This window comes from Parus major, chromosome 5, assembly GCF_001522545.3.
Source record: "Parus major isolate Abel chromosome 5, Parus_major1.1, whole genome shotgun sequence".
Taxonomy (NCBI): Eukaryota; Metazoa; Chordata; class Aves; order Passeriformes; family Paridae; genus Parus; species Parus major.
Window position 1 is genome coordinate 27122770 of NC_031774.1, and position 19676 is coordinate 27142445.

Genomic DNA, 19676 nt, shown 5'->3' on the forward strand with positions numbered 1-19676 from the left:
GGCAAGGAGGTAACTGCTGCTTTAAGAGGACATACCTTTCCCTCTTATCCACGTACATCATTGATAAAAACAGGTATCTGTACTACCTGTCAGAGAGAAACTAAACTAAGCAGCATTAACAATCACTCTATGCAGCAACCTATTGCAACTTTTCTTAGAAGGGAAGGGTAGCAAGGAAAAAAAACAGAAAAATCAGGTGAAAAGCAACCTTCTATTAATATAAACCTTAGTATAAAGTGTGTAGCAAATCTCTGTTTTTCCCTCTAATACAGTTCAGAACGGGAAAAAGAAGGGCTATCTAATCCGTCACACTTGTAGTCAGTTAGGAAGGAAATTGTAATGTTTGTCATCAATAGTTCTATCAGTCAGGTCATTAGAAAAAGGAACAGCTCATCTAAAAATAAAGTCAATATTGGCTGAGTCTAAACAGTTATTTCAGCATTTCACACACATATTCAAGCAATGAACACTATTATTCTGTGCTTGTAACAATATGCCCCCAAGTCAATAACTGCTTTTCAACATCTGACCTCATTTTAAAACAGATTTGCAAGGAAGTATACTGAAAGTGTTCCAAATCAGTTGGTGAGGAAGTATTATAGATCATAACCCCACAGTAAACAATTCATAGTTTTCCTGATCTGCAAGATTAGAATAAATCTGGAATTATAAAAAAAAAAATAAAAGGAAAAAAAGGAAAATTATATCAAATATACTTCTACTCAAAAATTTAAAAAAAAAATCCCACACTAACAGCTCACAAAGCACTTCCTCCAAAAACACAGAAGAAAAGTAGCTTTCTTTAGGGTGGGAAACCACCAATATCTGCTGCAACATGCCAACACAAAAGTGAGTTTTACAGTATGACTTTATTGATCAAAGACAGATTTTCCTGCTTTCCAATCCCTATGCACTGGCAGCCAGCAAATAAAATTCAATCAAGAGCAAATTATGCATATCTTTAATTTCAGGGAAGCATTATGTAGCACACAGGCTCTATCTGGGATGCAGTTCTGCCAAGTCCCTTACAGGTCAGCTGAAGGAAGCCCCGACTTACCTAGGCCGCCCCAGCGAGGGCAGCTCGGGGCAGACGGGACGCCAAGCTCAGAGCCACAGGCGTAGTCAGCTCCTCGGAGCGGCAGCCCTGGCTGCTGTTATGTCTGCAGCGTACAAGCGGCAGCGTGCCGTTATTTATACAAAAACCAGCATCTTCCTCGGGGGAAAAAAAAAAAAAACCACCAAAAAAACCAAAAAAAACCCACTTGAAGCTTCTTACTGGCCCTGCAATACACTTCTATACTTAAGCCACCACATCTAGTGACTAAGAAGATGCTTTCAGTGTCACCGGAGAGATTAAGATTCTGGGAGGAGAGTGCCTGGCAGCTTTACTCTCACACACCAATCTGTCTTCATGCAAACGCACTTCGTCGGCGGATGGAAGTGTATTATTGCAATACGCTACCGAAGCGAAACAGTTTCCAAGTTTTCCCACAGGGCACCAGCTCCCCTTCAAGCTCTACCCCAGCGCTTGCTCCTCCTCGTCCTTGCCCGAAAAGGCCTGCGGTTTCTGGGCACCACAACTTGTGCCGTGTCCCCACCGAGCTCCGGTTGCCCGTGCGCTGCCCTCACACCTGCCGGGACAGCGCGTCCCCTGAGCCGCTCCCCGCGGGGCCTGGGCACCCCCGCACCGCCCGGACAGCGCCCGGGCAGCTCCCGCGCCGGGACCCCAGGCCGGGCCGCCTTCCTCGGGACCCCGCGGGCGGGCGAACCGCAGCCACGGTGCTCCCGGGGGTCCGCACGGCCCGGGCAGGGCACGGCCTCCCCCGGCCGGGCACCTCATACGCGCACACACACGTAACACAGCCGCCGAGCACACGCCTTGCACCTGTCCGCTGCTACCGACGGGGAGCGAACTCCCACCGCGGCGGCTCGGGGCTCCGCTCTCGGCGGCGGGACCGGCACCGGGATCCCGCTGCCAGGGCACAGCCGAGTGACAACCGCTCGCCACACAGATGCGGATAAGCAGGAAAAAGACGGCGAGGAGAGCAGCCCACTCCCATTACCTTAGCAATCGCGCCGCCGCCGTCCCCTGCCGCCCCTTCGCCTCTCCTCAGAGAGAGGGAAGCGCCCGCAGCATGGCGTGAGCCTGCGGGCGGGGCCGGCGGTCAGCCCGGGGCTCCTCCGTGCGCCTCTTCCAAAAACCTCCCGTTCTCCTCAGCGCCCCTCAGGCTGCGGCGGGGACGGCGGCCGGGGCGAATCTGCCGTGACCAGAGCGCCGCGGGCACACCGCGCCCCGCCCGGCCCGGCCCCTCGCTGCCGCCCCACGACCCTCCGCCGAGCCCTCGCCGGGCGGGGACGGCCCCAGCCCCGGCCCGAGCCCCAGCCCCAGCCCCGTAGCCCGGCCCCCGCCGCCGCAGCGCCCGCTGCGGGCGGCCCGGGCGCGCCGCCCCCGCCCGGCCCCGGCGCCGCTTTCTCCCGGTGCCGAGCCGGCTGCCCTTCGGCGGTGGCACGGGGGAACTTCAGCCCCCGTGTCCCGCCATCCCGGCCGCTGCTGGGGCACCCGGCGCAGCCCCGAAGAAAGGCATGGAGCCGAAGGCAAGCCTTGTAGCTCTCTTGCAATCTTGTTTATGTGTTGAGTCGCGCAATTAAAGTGTTTGGCAAAAGTCCTCCATCTGAAACCGGGAAAGCCTTATCTCTTGGTCACGTTCGTCCAGCAGCCAAGATTCCCTAACACCTGGGCTCCGCACACTATCATCCATTTTAACAGGCACCACAACTCCAACAAAAGAGCTTGGAGACCCAGCTCTTTTACACAGACCCGTCCCATGGGCAAAAGACATTGCTGTTGGCTAGGATGAGTTTCCACACATTAACTTCGTGGGAAAAGTAGCTTGCATACTTCTTGAGGGGTATTATCCACCGACTTCTCTATTGGATGAGATTTTTATTCCTTTTTCTCCAGAAGACAAGCCCACCTTGCCCCAAACTGACCCTCAGGACTGAGATCCCTCTGCTGGGATGCACTAAGGCAGGCCATAGATAGGAGGCAGCCACGCCCATCTCTGTGCCAAAATTTGTGGATTTCCAAGGTTTGGTTCCCATGCATCAGACTCATTATTGTTGTTGAAACTCTTCACAGTGAGGCTGTCAGCTGCACAGAGGAAAGGCTCCTTTACCCACCTGTGCAGCTTGCCTTAAAAGCCCTTGTGTGGTGTCTCTGTTCCCTCCATTTCCTAACATCCTGGATCTTATCAAAACCAGGTTTATATTTCATAAGCCTGCTGACAGACACCAGAAGCTGTCATGTGCAGGGATGTCCTGTTATTTTATGGCCGTAGCCTGCCCAGCACAATTTCTGGTGATGCCTGGTACACTAAACTGCTGCAGCAATTCAAATATTAAATTAATAAGAAAAAATATTTCTGGTTCAGCTGTGCATCATTTCCATTTTTATTGGATCCATATGTCCATCTTTATCTCTACTGGCTACTCCTTCCTTAGTCTTGCAAATGCCAGTTTCTAGCTTGCAGACTTCGTACATGCTTCTTTAAAATGTCCTTCATCAACACCAACTATACATTTAGTTCCCTGTCACACTCAAAATTGCATCTCAAAATTGCATCTTAAAATTGCAGGATGTTGATTCAATTGATTTGGTCCAGATTTCAGCTATGAGAATTTAAAAACTTCTGTGGCAGGTTAAAATGTTTTGATCTTGGTGGACCTTCCCTGATTGCTTTGTTCAGAGAGAATGCACCTCTCAAACATCACAGCATATGGTTGGGATACTTTTTTGAAATAAAATTAATCTAAAAAACATTTCCCTTTACATCAAGCTTGAATTTAAACTAATTTTCATTGCCCTTGGATCAACCCAAGCATGTTATATATTATTTGCCACACAACATTGCCTGGCAAAGGGCAGAGAGAATGGCAGCCTAAGAAATAAAGATTTCTTTTTTAGAGTTTTTCTCAGCAAAGCACTTTATAGTTATATCGAGTTATGCTGGGATATGCCTACATGTAATATCAACAATGAAATATTTCAGTGTCTTATATCAGGTCTGTTCAGGGAAAACTGTTTCAAGCTGTGAGAAGAAACTCTACATAGTGTTTCTTCTCACAGCTCCCTCAAAGGAGTGTGCATGCAGTACCCAACAAATCTAAGTGCTTGAATGTCGTTCTTTCCCGCCGTTCCCAATTAGAACGACACTTGAATATATCAGGTTAACTCAGATTAAAATGCCTGTTCCATAGAAATACTGTTTTCAAAGTACAAGATAAATAGAAAGTATTTCACATGTCTATTAACATTAAGATTCTAAGAAATTACCAGTATGGTTTCTGGAAGTATATACAGCCTGAGTAGCCATACTACACCAGCACATGATGTTGAGAAAGGAAGCTGAATGGAAACATTAAAGCAAAAGTGACCTCCATGCTTATTTTAATCATGCTCAGCAGAAGAAATAGTAACCAAAAAGTTCAAATAAAATGAAAAGCAAATGATAAACAAATACAATTTAAATGGTATTTCAGGTTTGGATAATATTCCATGCCCTATTTCTCCATTTTATACTATGACTAAATGAATCTTTGCCTAGTGGCTTCTCTCAAGTAACAATGATTCTTTGGTCCCTTGAAGTAATAAATGATATGAAGAAAAATGGCATAGCAACATTTTTTACTTTCATGCATTAACTACTAAAATAAATGATACCTAATTAAACCCTGATAAAACCAAGCCAGCTTTGTATTTGCATTGATCCTCATGCTGAAAACAATGTAGTCAGGCTTGGTTCATCACAGCAATCATTTCTCAGTTTAGCCTCTTTCCCAGCGGGAGAGTCCAGCAGTTTGATGAGTATGATTAGAGATGCAGAAACAGTTCCGTTTGGATCAGTGGCACATCTCAAGTTGATGTAGAACTACACACATACAGCAATGTTTGCAGAAAAGGACCTCGCATCTGAAACACTGCTATGCTCAGTAAGCACTGGAGAAGGATGCATGGGGAGGGACAGCCATGCATTTTTCTGGCCAGGAGGGCAGTTTTATTCTTCCCTTTCATCTGTATTATATGATGAGATCTAAAAGCCAGAAGAGAACACCATGCTCCACACCACATATGGAACATCACCTGTCGTTAATGATACATCATTAAAACTGAAGAACCTGAGCTAGATATTCATTTTCACTAACATTTCCTATTGAAAATATTTGGTGAGCTTTTCTTTATCCCAGAGACTGATCTCAATGACAAAACCACATAGTTTATAAAACTATTGTATTTTCTATTAAAGACTGCAGCAGTAGAAAACTTCCCCCATGCCTAGTAAAGCTCTCCCAAAGCTGTATTACCCTCATTGCTGTAAAAAGGTCCTTTCATCAGCTTCAAAATGTACAACTTTGAACCCCTGTATATAGTGGCTGACACGAGAGTCACACATGCTCACAGGGCTTGTGCTAACTCTTACTCACAGCTCAACAGTCGGAGTCTCCAGGGTATTCCAACAGCTTCTTTACATGGCAAAGAGTCACAGCACAGCATGATCCCCTGTGATCCTCTGAAAAAAGGAGGAATAGATATCGCTAACTTTCTGCCAGTAGCATCCTCCTCTCCCGGTGCTTAAAAAGCTCAGAAAAGCAGAAGCTGCTGCAGCTGCAGTGGTTGCAGTGCTCTGAGATAGGACCTGTGTTTTCCTTTCAGTTTGCAAACCAACAGCATTGTTGATCGAATGAGTAAGTGTTACCCCGTAGCACTTAATTCATAAATATTCAATAGCTGTTAATTACAAGAAAAAATGGAGCTGCTGGCTTGAGGTGGGTGCTGAGACGTCACTAAAGTGGTGCTTTTTCTCATGAAGGCAATAAAGAGGAGTAAGTGTCTCGCTCTGGCAGAGAGCATGAAAAAAGCAAAGAGGTTTTCAGAGTTGTTCAAGGCAGGTCCAATTTTTCATAGAATGTTTAATTTAACAGTGACCTAGTTTTACAACAGCTTTCAGTGTCTTGGCTTTTCTTATCTCCTGTGTCTTAGCCTACATCATTAGAAGAGCAGAGCAATAGGCTTTACAGATTTTGTTAAAGCAAACTAAATAAGGCCTTGCCTTATTTAGCGGATGGATATGGGGTGGATTAATTCTTCTATTTTGTTTCAGGCAGTCATGTTACAGTTTCTTTGTAGTTTTAAAGAGGTTTTAGCACATCTTTTATGGCACCTATTATAGATTTTTTTAAATGTCAGCTCAAAGCCCTTAGTTTATTTCATGGTACATTTTTTAATATCAGACTGCAGAGGCACTCTTGAATTACTGAGCCTTTTACAGAAGGATCCTTTGTTTTATAAACATTCAATTAACTGTATGAAATTGGTAGCTAGCTTGACTAGAAAATTTTGACATTTACAGGCAGTACAGACTCATGCCAGCTTTCAGCAGGAGCAAGTTGTGGGGTGACATTAGTTTTACTTACCTTACTTCATCTACCAGAAGAAAAAAGTTATTGTGCATCCTGTCGTTGTGACCAAGTGATGCTTGCTCTCTTTTTCACTGGGTTCCATAACTGGTGTTTTAGATACTGTTTCATGGTACCTGTCTGTGATTCCTAAGTTTATGAAAGAGTGCTTTAAAATCCCCTAAATCTCTATTGTGTGTGCTGTGTTCCATATGGATTCAGCAGAAAAGGGGACCAATTAGAAAAATTATATTTCAGCCATGCAGCACCAAAACACACTAGGTCTGCAGAAAGATGTCTCTTCCTTCCACCTCCATCTCAGAGATTCTCAGGAAATTTTATCCTTCAAGAATCAAGTGTGAGGAGCCTTGCTGTGGCTGAGTCCCTCCTGCATATCCTTTAAGGAAGGAAACGCAGCGTAGGAGATGATGCCACATCTGCCAGGTTTATATGAGTGTGAGTGCTTTCTCTACAGGGAGAATTTTCCTGTGGGGATCTCAGCCCACAGAGGTTTCCATTGATCCATGTTAACATGTTTCACAGAAATTGAACATGTCAGACTGAAAAATGCAAGTAATGTACACTGGCAGTTTCAGAGCCGTGACTGAAACAGTGTCAAGCCCAATGTATACTTCTACACCTACAAGGATCATGCAAGCTAAAAGAACAAAGACAACTTAATAGGAACCATTCAGCAAGGCAGCATGCCTTGCTGAGCTTCACTTAATTCCTCCCTTTGTGCAAGGGATTTAATCTGCCTTTGCAAACATTAAATTTGTGCCAGTTCTAATGCTTTTTTAATTTTGCGTGATTTACAACAAACTTCTTGGTGACTTGTTATCACTGTGGGGAAAAGACATGGTGGTGGATTTTAGACATGGAAGAACTTGCATCCTGCATCTAGGAAAATCACATAACCAAAAGTATTGAGAGTTTGTTGTTTTGTTTTTTTTAATATAGCTAAAGACATAGGCATTAGTAGCAGCTCTTTTGCTCATTTTTATCCATCAATAACGCTGTGGGAAAGTAAAATTCACACTCTCTGTAAATCCACCTAGGAAAGTCTGGAAGACCCTGTTTGCTGAAAGTATTGAAAAGAGATTTGTGTAGGAAGCTTTGCTTCACTTTGTCTTACCTGGAACCCCAAAATGGACAAAGAGCAATACAACTATTCGGAAGAGGAGGGACTCCATTCCCTCAATATCCAGGTTCTTGCTCAGACATAGCAGAGGTATCCTTTTCTCCTCTACCTTGGCAATCTCATATCTGAACAAGTCTGGCTGAGTGAGGAGATTAGCATGGTCACATACTTTCCTGTGTTAAAGAGAGGACTGTAGAGGGATTTTATATTCTTCTATAACATCTATAAATTGCTAAGATCTCTCCACATCTTCTTTTAATTTGTCAGATCAGTTTTTTATATCTATCAATGTTTATTCTTTTTCCCTTAGTTAAGAACAGCCTTCTGCCTGCACTCCATCTGAACTTGTAAAGTTTTCCTGAACATGGTAGAGCCTCAAACTCTGCCATGTCAGGTAGCCAAATATTATGAAAACTCATGTTACTAAGTGGCAGAAATATGTGAATTCCCATATAATTCAGGTTTTCTCCAGCTGGTTTTTACCTGCTGGTCTGGAAGATGCTGCAGAAACAGTACTTACATTGAGTACATCATAACATTCTGACTTTTGTCTTCTGTGATATTGCAGAAGTTTCCTTTGGACTTTTCTTGTTTTTGTTTGCAATACATTTTATGATGATTAATTACATAAGCTGTGATGGGAACTGCTGCTCAGTGGGAATGAGGAACCTGAAGTGTGGAGGAAGGCATGAAATATGTTTAGAAAAACCCTTAAATCCAAAGAGATGCAGGATGTGCCTTTCATAGCCCTGATCATATTGTTTGTATTCTATATCCCTCTCTCATCAGTATTTATCTGTGTCTTATTAAACTATGCAGAAAATATCATCTCATGGTTTTGAAGAAGCATTTGCCATATGGAAGAAATCGCAAACATCACCATGAGCCATGTTTCTTTTCTGCACTTCAATGATTTATAGTACCCACTAGCACAAGTATTGAAATGCATGTCTCTATGTTTCTCTATCTATCTATCTATCTATCTATCTATCTATCTATCTATCTATCTATCTATCTTCACTTTATGTACACAGACATTTTTGTATATATAATCTTTTCTCTAATAGTTACAAAAAATGTGTGGGGTGCTGATGATTTATCTAAATCAGATGGTACCACTTCTCCCTCTTTGGTTAATTTATGTAGCTAAACATCACACTGCCTGTTCTGGTTTTGGCAGGGAAGTTTAATATTTGACATGCTTTTGCTGAATATTCAGTTACTTCATTTTGTTTCTTTTTATTTTTTTCCTATTAACATCAGTTAAACCTGAGCAGTCAAATATGTCTACATTTTGCGTAAGAAAAGTCCTTAAACTTGCCCTCCAATTCAAGTGACAATTAACATTTCTTTATTATATTTAAAATAATTTTCAATTATTGTCCCAGCTTGTCTACTGCTGAGAAAGTACTGCACAGGGAAGAGTGAGTTGGGGTCAGCTGTACAGCATTCACTAAAACGAGTGGGTGGCAGAAGGGCTCATAAAACAGATATTAGACTAGGAAACCTGATTTTTCTAGGCTCACAGTAGAGACAGTGGGAAAAGACACTTGGAGATTCAAAGCTGGAGCACAACCTCAGATGCTCATAGCTGTGACAAGAAGATTCTTTCTTTCTCTCTGCTGGACACAGGAAGACCATAATAGGGTTTGTCTCACTGGAGTGCTGTTGTCCTCTCCTAGGTTTGGGAATCTTCCTTCCCTACAAAGCCAGGAATCCAGATGCCAGTTTTGCAGATCTCAGCAGTGTGAAATTTGAGATGGATTCCAGGGCTCAGTTCTGCTCTCATCTTCCCCCTCTCCAGCCAGAACAACACCAGCAGCTCTCTGCTTGAAATGCAGTCCTTACTTCAATGCTCAGCCTGTAAAGCTATGACAGTAAAGAGACAGATACAGCCCAATTCAATTAAACACATTTCAAACTGGTCTGCTCTGTTAAACTAGAATGTTTAACAGTGCATAATTCAAAATTATGTATAGAGTTTATTTTAAAAAAAAAAAAAGTTTAATTATTTTTTACTTTAATTATCCAAGAAAGTGCTTTAAATCTGCATTGCCATTAACAACTCCACAAAGCCTTAAAATATGTAATACACATCATGTCAGGATCTCAAAGTGCCTTATAAATGATAATGAAACAGTGAATCTTCAAATCCTCTTTCAAGTACCTGTGGCAGACATGGTTGAGAATCTTCCATCTTCAACTGCCTGGGCCACAATTTTTCATTATACAGATCAGCAAAAGTTTGGATTCTTATTTCCTTTTTTCTTTTATTTTTAATGTTTCAGCAAAATCAGTTTAACCAGCTTCAAGATTTGATGAAAAAAAGGCTTTTGCCCATGTTAAATATATTTTTATAACTGAATTTGCCCATGTTTTGAGACTATTGTTAAAAATGTTTCAGGGAGATGGGCCTTGGTGACAAGGATATGCTATTCTGTGAAAATCTGCCCAAATTTTGACAAGTTGCAAATTCTGAAATTTTCAACTTGCTCCTGCTTACATTCGTAGGTACTGGAGGCTAAATTCCTCAGAAGTTGATTGCAGTGATGCACATTCAGAATAGTATAGTTAATTTTACCTAAAGGTGTAAATTATTCAGTAGAAGGTGGGGGTCTGCTTCTTATAAATTTGTAGCCTAGCAGGGGACTAAAAATCACTTGAGTCTGTCTCACTGCTCAGGGTAGGCTCAACCATACCTAAATTTACAATTTCTTACAGACATTCAGTGCTGGAGATGACATGTTTATTCTACTATTTAGTGAAGTATTATCTATACAAGGTTTCATCCTGATATTGAAGATTAATCTCATGCTAAAACAGAAGCCCTTTATTTCTTGTCCTCCATTATAGTAAGCAGATTACCACTATTCTCTTTGGAGCAGAATTTCCCATTCTTACCCATTTTTCTGTGTCAGATTAGACACTATAACTTTTCTTTTCTTACAGCTTATTTTTAGAATGCCTCACCATTCTGATTGCCCTCCTCTGAACCACCTCCAGCTGCTTCACATTTTTGTTGTGTCCACAAGTGTACACACTTTTGCTGATGCCTCACCAGTGCTGAGCAGAGCACTCTGCACCTGCAAAGACAGCCCAAGGCAGCTGTTTTCCACTAGCCCAGCATAATTTCATTCTGTTCAATTTGTGTTCGAGGAAGCCTGCTAAATATTTTCCCACAGAATTGCTTTGAGAAGAGTTCCTTGCTGTCCCGTGTTTCTGCAGGTTCTTGTTCCTGTCTAAATGTAGCTCTTATTCACCCTGAATCCTACCCACACTTTTCAGATCATACCTGCAATTTACCAAGACCACTGTATTTTAATCATCTCCTCTACAATACTTGCAGGCTCTTCATGCTTGAAATTATCTGCAAATTTAATAATGTTTCTTTTTGTGTCATCATCCAACTCATTAATGAGTACTACAAGACCTATAGCAATCCTCTGTGAAGCTTCATGGAACTCATCCTTACGTTTTGGCAATGAAGTATCTGTTACTGCTCTTAGAACACAGTCTGCTAATGCAACTCAGCACATATTTTCAGTACAAATATTTACAAGTTCACAATTTACCTTCTGCAAAAGAGCTGTTTGAAACTAAGTCTTTCTTCTTATTTTTTTTTTTAATATTTTTTCCCCAGGAAAATATTTTTTTTAAATATTAACAGAACTCCAGCTTTGAAGGAGATTGAAGAGTGGTAAAGAGATTTCATGTTTTCATTCAAATACATAATTGTGGGAAATACTCTGAGGTGCACTTTTATTAGTATTCAGAGTATACTAATAACTCTGTATCTAACAGTATTAATAACTCAGTATCTAACTCTGTTAGATATTGCCTCTGTCTTTCATTGCCCTCCCTCCCAAAAGCCCTTTTCACATTTAGCTCAGCAGCTGATGGCAATATCACATAGGAAAGTGTAAGTACTGAAAGATGGAGAAAGAAAGTCCTTAGTACTCAATTGAGCCATCTCACTTTGAGTAAAATATTTGTATCTGCAGTGACTTATGTTAAGTTTTGTTCCTTTAAATCACATGTCCAAACAAATAATACACTTCATGACAGACAGAACGTATTTAGAAAAGACTCACAGATCAGTTCATGTGGTTGTGAGCTATAATTTACTGACACAAGCTTAAAAAACAGCTCTATTCATCCTGTTGTGATCAGCTGCTCCTCCTCACCCTTTCAGAATATAAAAGAAAATATCTCTCCTCGTAGATGCTCAACTATTCAGTTTTTGGAATGATCAGGAAACCCCAGAAGTACTTCTATTGTCTATACCACTTGAACAGGCTAAGTCTTTATTGCTTCTGCATGTCTGATACATTGTCTTTCCAAACTGCATAGTTCAAGTACAGTAAAACAAATCAAAAGTCTAGCAACTACATTTGGAGACATAGCTTAGCTGGGAGGTCACTTGTCACCTTGAAATGACAGCCAAGCTTCTTTATTAGATCTCATGCTTTTTTTTTTTTTTTTGCTTTGTAACCCTGAAAGGTCTCAATGAAGAAGAAATGTTACCATCCTGTCCACATCTACCAGGAGCTGTGTGTTCACCCAGTACTACCACCATGGATGGCGTGTCCAACAATCAGTCCAACTCACCAGTCTGCCAAGGTGAGGAGCACTAGTTCAATACACACCTTATCTAACACAGTCATCTGCTACCAGAATGCTCTCTTCATCCAAGGCCTGGCCACACACATTCCCCACACTTCCATCAGATGACCTAGTAGTCACACAGCTACAGGACAGGTCCCACTGGCTGGCAGATCCAATGGAAAACAAAGGTAATGAGGACAACTGCAGCTGGAACAGGGGGCCAAGACTGCATTTGTAACAGGCTACTAGGTTTTAGTTCATTCAGATGCAACTCAAACATCTACCTCTGCCTTCAATCTATATATTTATCTCTTTCCTACCCCCTCTAGCTTCCATGTATAAACCCATGACCACATATTTTAAGTAATATTTTTTAAATTATTTTCAGCAGTTCTCATTTTTAATCTACAGCTTAAAAACCTATGCTCTGTGACAAAACCCAGCCTTGGTTCTGCGCTGTCTTCCCTGGCAATGCGTCTTTTGAAAACAAAGGCACTTGTTTGGTCTTTGCTAGACCAGTGTGTATGTTAATCTTCTAGTCAATTTCACAGGAATTTACATTATCAGAAATTAATTTCAAACAAAACTGAAAAAAATACTCTGCTCATTCTCCAGCTCAGCCTTGAAGGACTGCATTATATGATCGGGGTGGTGCATGGATCCAGCTAGTAGGACTTCTCTCCTACACAAAGTGACTGGTTCACCTCATGACCTCTGATGGGCATAAAGCCAGGTCCTCATCTGAGACAATTTCTCAGACTTCCTCTATAGTTACCCGGGGACCAGTAACTCATCTATTTTAGATCCAGATTTGATGACAGGATATGTTGCCCTCTGCAGCTGACACCACCTCTTCCTTCTTTTGGTGAGTCTGGACAACCAGCTCAGAACAGCTGTTAAAGGGTGGGAGCTGGGAGAGAAGAAACTCAAATGATGGAACAAGAAACTCAGACACTTGTGTCTGCAAAGCACTCTGAACTCTCACTGAAGTTTTGCACAAACCATCACCCTTCAGGATTGTTTCCTAAACCTGAGAAGATACCAAACATAAAAAGACTGGCTGAACCAGGCACACCTATTTCTTGGGGGATTAAACCTTCTTTTTTGACCTGTCCTGTTACATATTTTTAAAAGAAAATTGTAAAAATTATGAAAGAAAATGCAAAAATATCACAATATTGCGACATGCTTATAGATGTCATGTAAGACATTCCAAGAAATCCAAGATTTCTAGCTTTGCAGCCACCTCTAAAATAAGGTCATGAGGCCAGCAGTTTAATGCATGACATACACAGCAACATGAAGTACTATACTAGGAAAAATTAGGACCAGCTTCAGAGATACTTTTTGTACACAGCACTGGCTGCAGGTTTACTCTGCCAGGAATATCAAACTATTTTACTCTGTGACTGACCCTACAGATGAGAGTTTTCAGTGTCTGTACACTGCATTGCTAGTTACAATTACTGGATTTTAGAAGGAGCTTCCAAGAACATAAAACTGATACCACAAAGAAAACATGAGAGATGAAAACACAACTGAGGGAGACTAATAAAACTTCCGTTTTTGTCTTCCTGACTGATTCACTTGCTGCCTTAGGCCATCCTTTCATGGTTAAAATGTAATTCACTGTAGAGAGATATCTACCTAGTGTTCACCTGATCATCTTAAAGTTGTTTTTTCACCACTGTACTGTCTAAACCCTGTATAAGATCAACATCTAAAAATATTCCTATGCAGATCTTGAAGTTTTAGCTATTGCAGTTTAAGAAGAAATATTTGGCAATATTTTAGCAGCCTGCTTTATCAGTAAGTTTCAAATAGCTGGAAACTATCTGGTTTTAATATAGCATCTAGACACATCTCCACACTGAAAACATTTTTGGTCCAAGCCAGATTAAGATTTTAAACAGCCTTAGGCAGGGAAAAATACCATGGGGAGGATATAGAGGCCATGGGAACATTCTGTAGTCTTAAACCACCCGTTCTCTATCCCACAAATTTTATGCAGAGAACACTTCTACAGCAACTGCTGAAAAATATCCAGAGCCAGTGAAAAAGAATGGAGAGTAAAATACTCATTTGAGAGATGTTATACCATCTGGTTGCTGCAATACATGTTAATACCACTCCTTTAGGAAAACTTCCCTGAGTATCAGAGGCTTTACTCAGTCTCTTCTTCCTTCAGTGCTTCTGACTCAGTTTTAACAGGTACTACAGATTTTGGAAATAAATATGTATGTAGGCTACCATCATCTTCTGTTTTGCACAATTTCATTCTTAAGAAGAAAATTGCAATGTTTCTTTTGTAAGAAATTAGCATCCCTACTTAATACCTGTGCTTTCACAGATCTGGGACACTGCATGCAGGCTGCTGTTTATTGTAATTAAAACTGTCCAGAAATAAAGACCACAACTAATTTTGTGTTCCATCAGGATTCCTATTTCTCATTCTATCTTTCTTTAGGAAGAAAATTCAATGCTGTTCACCATAATTTTTTTTCCTGACTTTTATTTTTCAAAAGCAGGTAGTTCTGTTCTTAAGTCTCTTAACTGAAGTTCAGTCTGAATGACACCTTTCCTTCATTCATTCATTCATTCATTCATTCATTCATTCATTCATTCATTCTGTATTGTCATGATACACCTGCTCTCCTCAGATGTTACCCTGCTCATGTGTCCTCCCACTCCTACTCCCCATCACCAAGGGTTGGCTCTGAACCTCTGTATCTGGATAAAAACATGGACTCCCATTTCTGACACTCCTATATATCATGTCAGGACTTCAGACAGACCATAGGAGGGTGGCACAGCACCACCCTTTGCTTTCTGTTCACCAGATACCTTAATAAATGTGGGAAAGTTCAGATAAAAGGAGATCACCTGAACACTTTTGTTGTTTGCTGTGTTAAGTGCTGTTTTTCAACCAACTGTAATATTCTCCTTCCTGCCACAACTGTGGCACTCATGTCCTGTAAGTTATTTCTTTCATATAGTTAGCATGGAATGATGCATTTCTCTGAAAAGAAATGGGAAGATGTGCATCATGTTTGCAGGAAAACTGCTAACTCTGCTGCTGATGGGGCAAGAAAATAGAGCATGTCTCAATTCTGGCACTAGGAAAGCTTACACATTGATTTTCTTTACAGTCCAGAAATTGTAACAACATTCCTAAACACAGATTTGGGTCTAGGTTTGCAAAATTCATATTCTGAATTCAGAATACACTGTTCATATATGGACTATGGCTCATAAATACAGAGTAAATAAATGCAGTAAATACATCGTACAGAAATACAGGTCATAAAGACAAAATTCATAGTTCCTATTCCCCCACACCAAGTTACTGTCTGCAATGCTCATTTGTACAGAACAATTCTGAAGAGGCCATGGCAAGGACCCTAGAACTCAAGATTCATGGTACCGCCAGGATACTGAATTCCCTCCATAATTGAGAGAGTCCTTTTGCTCAGAGAGTTGCTGATACTCTCTCTGGGAGCTTCCCTCGGGACAAGTTGCCAATAAATGTTGTGCTGGAACAAATGCTGTGTTTGTGAGTTTTTCTGCATCACTTTGTTGGGAATCATGGGCAGAGAGTGCCACAGCAGAACTGATGCTCTGGTGGGCTCTGGCGTTTCTGATGCTGTAAATAAGACTCTCCTACATGTCCATGCTACTGCCCTGGGGCAGTTGGAAAAATTTGTCACCTCTTAGTGCTGTGCACAACAGATGAACTGTCCTGTACAGCAAATGGAGCACACAACCCTGTTCAAGATCTGCATGGCCTGGGGATCCATGCTCAAAAATGTCTTGCAGAAGTGGTAGGTATGGACTCTTATTCTATTCCATATCCTGCTCTTAGGGCTCTGTGGCTGCCTCAAGAAATGGAGTTGTCAGGATTGTCATCAGCAGTTAGAAGTACACCAGCAGTGACATTGTAATCTGGGATTGGAGAATTCAGAGGACCTGATAAACAGACCAGATCCAGGAAAAGCCAGGTTGTTAAAGCTGAGCCACATCAGCCCCCAACATCCAACTAAGATGCAGTGTTACCAGAAAAGAACCTCAGGAGAACCAATTGGAGATTTTTAATGACAGATGCCACAGCACCTCTTTGCCATCCAGGCAATTTCTCAAAGTTAGCTTGCTGCCCAGCAGTAGCACAAAAACATAACGCTAAGAGTATATGAAGGCTGCTAAACCCTTGAGTTTGTCATCCACTCCTACTCTGCAATGCAAGGTCTAAAGATACCGTAATAAGAAAATAGAAACATCAGAGACCATACAGGACATAAAGGAATGCTAAGCACAAGCCATGTTCTCCCCTAAATTCCAAGTCAAAAGAATCAGATGGTCAGGAACAAAGAAATTAACATAAAATGACTGGTTGATTAAGTAAGACTTTGGCTTCCACAGCTACAGATAAACAAGACAAAAGCTATTGGAAGTGGATGGCATTCACCTGACCTCATACAACAGGCAAAAAGTGAGGTGGATGTGGGACACAGCAAGGAAAGGGAAATACTGGTGCAGCAGACTATGCTCTCTCAATGGCCTCCCTGGTGCAGCAGCCACAGAAGACCATGGTGTCTACAAAGGTGATTTTTGCCCTGTGTTCCCCTTGCACTCTCAGGCCTCTCATCCCAGACACTCTCCAGGGCTTTGGCACCGCAGAAATGAACTTGTTGGACATGCTGGGATGTCAGCAGTGGGAGCTGCCCACTGGAATTCACCTCCCCTCCTACACCAGCTGATCACCCCCGGGAAATGTCTCCAGGGAATCAAGGTCCTCTCGCAGTGGTGCAGCAGCAACAGAGATCCTGCCATGGAGAAGCCCCATGTCAGCAGCAGCAGATTCACCACTACACCCCCAGGACAGTCACTTAGGTCCCAAGAGCACCCCCACAAAGCACACGTGTCAGCACCAAGGCAACCGGTTCCATCTCACAGCTGGAGATTTCCAGCAACAAAGCGTTCATGGGCCATATCACCCAATTTCAGACTGGAAAGTCTCTGGGGGGCTTCTGCCTGTTTTGTCAAGGGAACCCCCAAGGCTCCATTATGACCCATTGGTCTGCTCTTTGTGTGCGTCAGGTCTTTGCTTGCCCGGGGCCATTATGAGTCCCAGAGAGGTAGAGATGGAGGGCGGGGCTGGTCTGGCCGGGATGCACTCTGTCACCTGTGACATCACAGCACCTGTGTCACAATGGGGGCAGCCAGCAACAGAAGCAGCTGGCCCAGTACAGCCTTGGTGAGCAGCGAGTGTGCACACAGACAGGAGGCTGTGCAGAACGCTGAAGGAGGCCCATGGCAGAAACGCAAGTACCCGGGGAGCTGGGTCTCAGTGGCCATCCAGAAGCCAGGCCCTGGCAGGTGTGCCTTTGGCAGGGCACAGTGCTGCTGTTGCTGCTAAGCCAGTGGCACAGGCCTCACAGCCTGCCAGCTGCCTGGCCCCCTCTGTCCTGCCTTCAAATCCCTGGGGCTCCTGTCCCCACTTCCCCTATCAGTACCTTCCTCCCCACTCAACCCCTGCTCAGTTTCTTGGGCCATGCTTGCCACAACATTCCTTCTCTTGCTTGCTCAAGGCCTCATCCAGTACCCGCAGCAGGCCGGGGACGGGCTGGATGAGGCCACACGGGAGCGCATGCAGCAGCGTGCTGAGTATCTGAACCAGCAGATGGCTCAGCTGCTTGAGGAGCTGGAGCAGAAGAACCTGGAGCAGAGTGGTGGGGCCTGGGGAGCCCTGCTCCTGTGGCAGTTCTGGGCCATGGCTGGAATCCTTGTCCTTCTCTTGGCACTGTGGTTTGGACTCGGGAAAATTAGACGTGATCCAAGCAGTGGCCACAAGGAGAGGTCCAGCAGAAACTTGGTGCAGAAAGAAGTTCTGGCAGAAGCAGAAAAATAAGGAAAACATTGTTGCAAAGAAAGATATAGCAATGATGCAGACGTGGAGGACAATACAGATGGAAATGACGAAAGCAGCAAGGTTAATGCTAAGGCAGAAAGCAATGCTGAAAAAAGGGCAATGATGATCCAAAGGAAGAAGGAAACCATGGTGAGGAGGGTGAGGAAGCCAACGCTGCCAGAAATGAACAAGAATTTGAAGAATAAGAAGGACTAAATATTGTTGCAAGAAATGTTGCAAGAAAGAAATAGAAAGCAACGATGTAGGTGTGGAAGAAGATAATAAGGACAGAAATTAAGAAGGCAGCCATATTGCAGCCAAGGGAGACAGCATTGCAGGAAATGAAGCCAAAGGAGGCAATGATGATGCAAAGGAAGAAGTAAACCATGGTGAGAAGGGCGAGGAAACCAATGCTGCCAGAAATGAAGAAGACAAGCACGACGCAAACGAAGAAGACAATGACCACAATATCAAAGGGAACCTTGGAGGCCTTTTAGAGGTGCGCATCCAGTTGCCTGTTCTGGATCTGGACAAACTTGCTGATAATGGACCTGATGGTCAAACTCACACACGTCTTTGGACAAGGCTTGTCCAACTGTTTCTACCCAGTGCCACAACAAGCCATCGAAGGCTGGAGTCCCCACACACAAGATGCTGTGTACCATGTGTTTGTACCCCTGAGTCCTCCTCCAGGACATGCCTTCCACCTGGAGCTGGACACCGCAGGGACACTCCAGAGGAACTTCTGTGTCTGTGCAGAGCTGCTGTGCACTTGCACGAGGGAGCAGCTGGGGGAGGGCATGCTATGTTTCCTCCACCACTCCGAGGAGGAGCTGAGAAGGAAGCAGGACCCCAGCCTCCTGCAAACCCTCTGCACTGGCTCCTATCTGGATGTGGAGAAAACTTTCCACTGGTTCTACAGATTTGTGCGAGCAGCCTGGCTGCTTTTGCCTCAATCCTGCCACTGGCATTTAATGTTGCAGCCTTGCAGTCGCTCCTGTAAATTTCAGATCAGCAAAGACAAGGAAAGCTTCATGGTAGAGATGGTGCTTGGAGTGCAGCAAGGAGACACAGATGTCTTTGTGGGCAGCAGCCTACAGAAGTAGGCATCCCAAGCATAACATGGCCTGAGACTTACACCGTAGCAGGGGCAAAATTCTTCATGCACATTTCCAGGCAGGCCCCCCAGGACAGCTGGCACTGCAAGTGCCTGCAGTTCCTCACCCGCTTCCTGATGGGTGTAGGATTTTCCCACTGTGCCTTGAAGATGGTGGTGATGCACCTCCAGAGCACTGTTTCCCTGACACGGAGACTGATGGATATCCTAAAGTACCTCCACTGCTCACTGGAGACAAAACAACTTCACCACTTCATCATAGGCAATGAGAGGTTTCCTATGGAGATCAGCTTGCCCTCCAGCTTCCGCGTTTCTGAACCACCCAACCTTTCAGCCCCCCGTGAGCAGTCCGAATGCCCACAAGAAGGCCATGCAGGAGTACATTTGCCTGCTACATTGCCTCAAACAACTGCTGATCTACGGCCACTGAAATGGATCCTCCTGCACAGAGCTGT

At 43.4% G+C, this 19676-nt stretch overlaps 2 protein-coding genes across 7 annotated transcripts in view; one reads left to right on the forward strand and one right to left on the reverse strand.

Moving 5' to 3' along the window:
• Positions 1-2281, reverse strand: part of RGS6 (regulator of G protein signaling 6) — a 259350-nt gene extending 257069 nt beyond the window's left edge. Inside the window, exon 1 of one of the 6 annotated variants that reach the window (XM_015630847.3) lies at positions 2064-2278. The gene's annotated coding sequence lies outside the window, so the exon portion shown is untranslated. Of the gene's footprint in view, positions 1-1057; positions 1165-2063 lie in introns of those variants that run through there. The other 5 variants (XM_033514924.1, XM_033514923.1, XM_015630845.3 and 2 more) reach the window with 5 other exon arrangements.
• Positions 2282-17747: 15466 nt separating this feature from the next.
• LOC107205361 lies at positions 17748-19210 on the forward strand. The gene is made up of 3 exons (XM_033515227.1): positions 17748-18068; positions 18427-18661; positions 18714-19210. The coding sequence occupies exons 1-3, from the start codon at positions 17748-17750 to the stop codon at positions 19208-19210; spliced, it is 1053 nt and encodes a 350-aa protein (XP_033371118.1).
• The last annotated feature ends 466 nt before the right edge of the window (positions 19211-19676 follow it).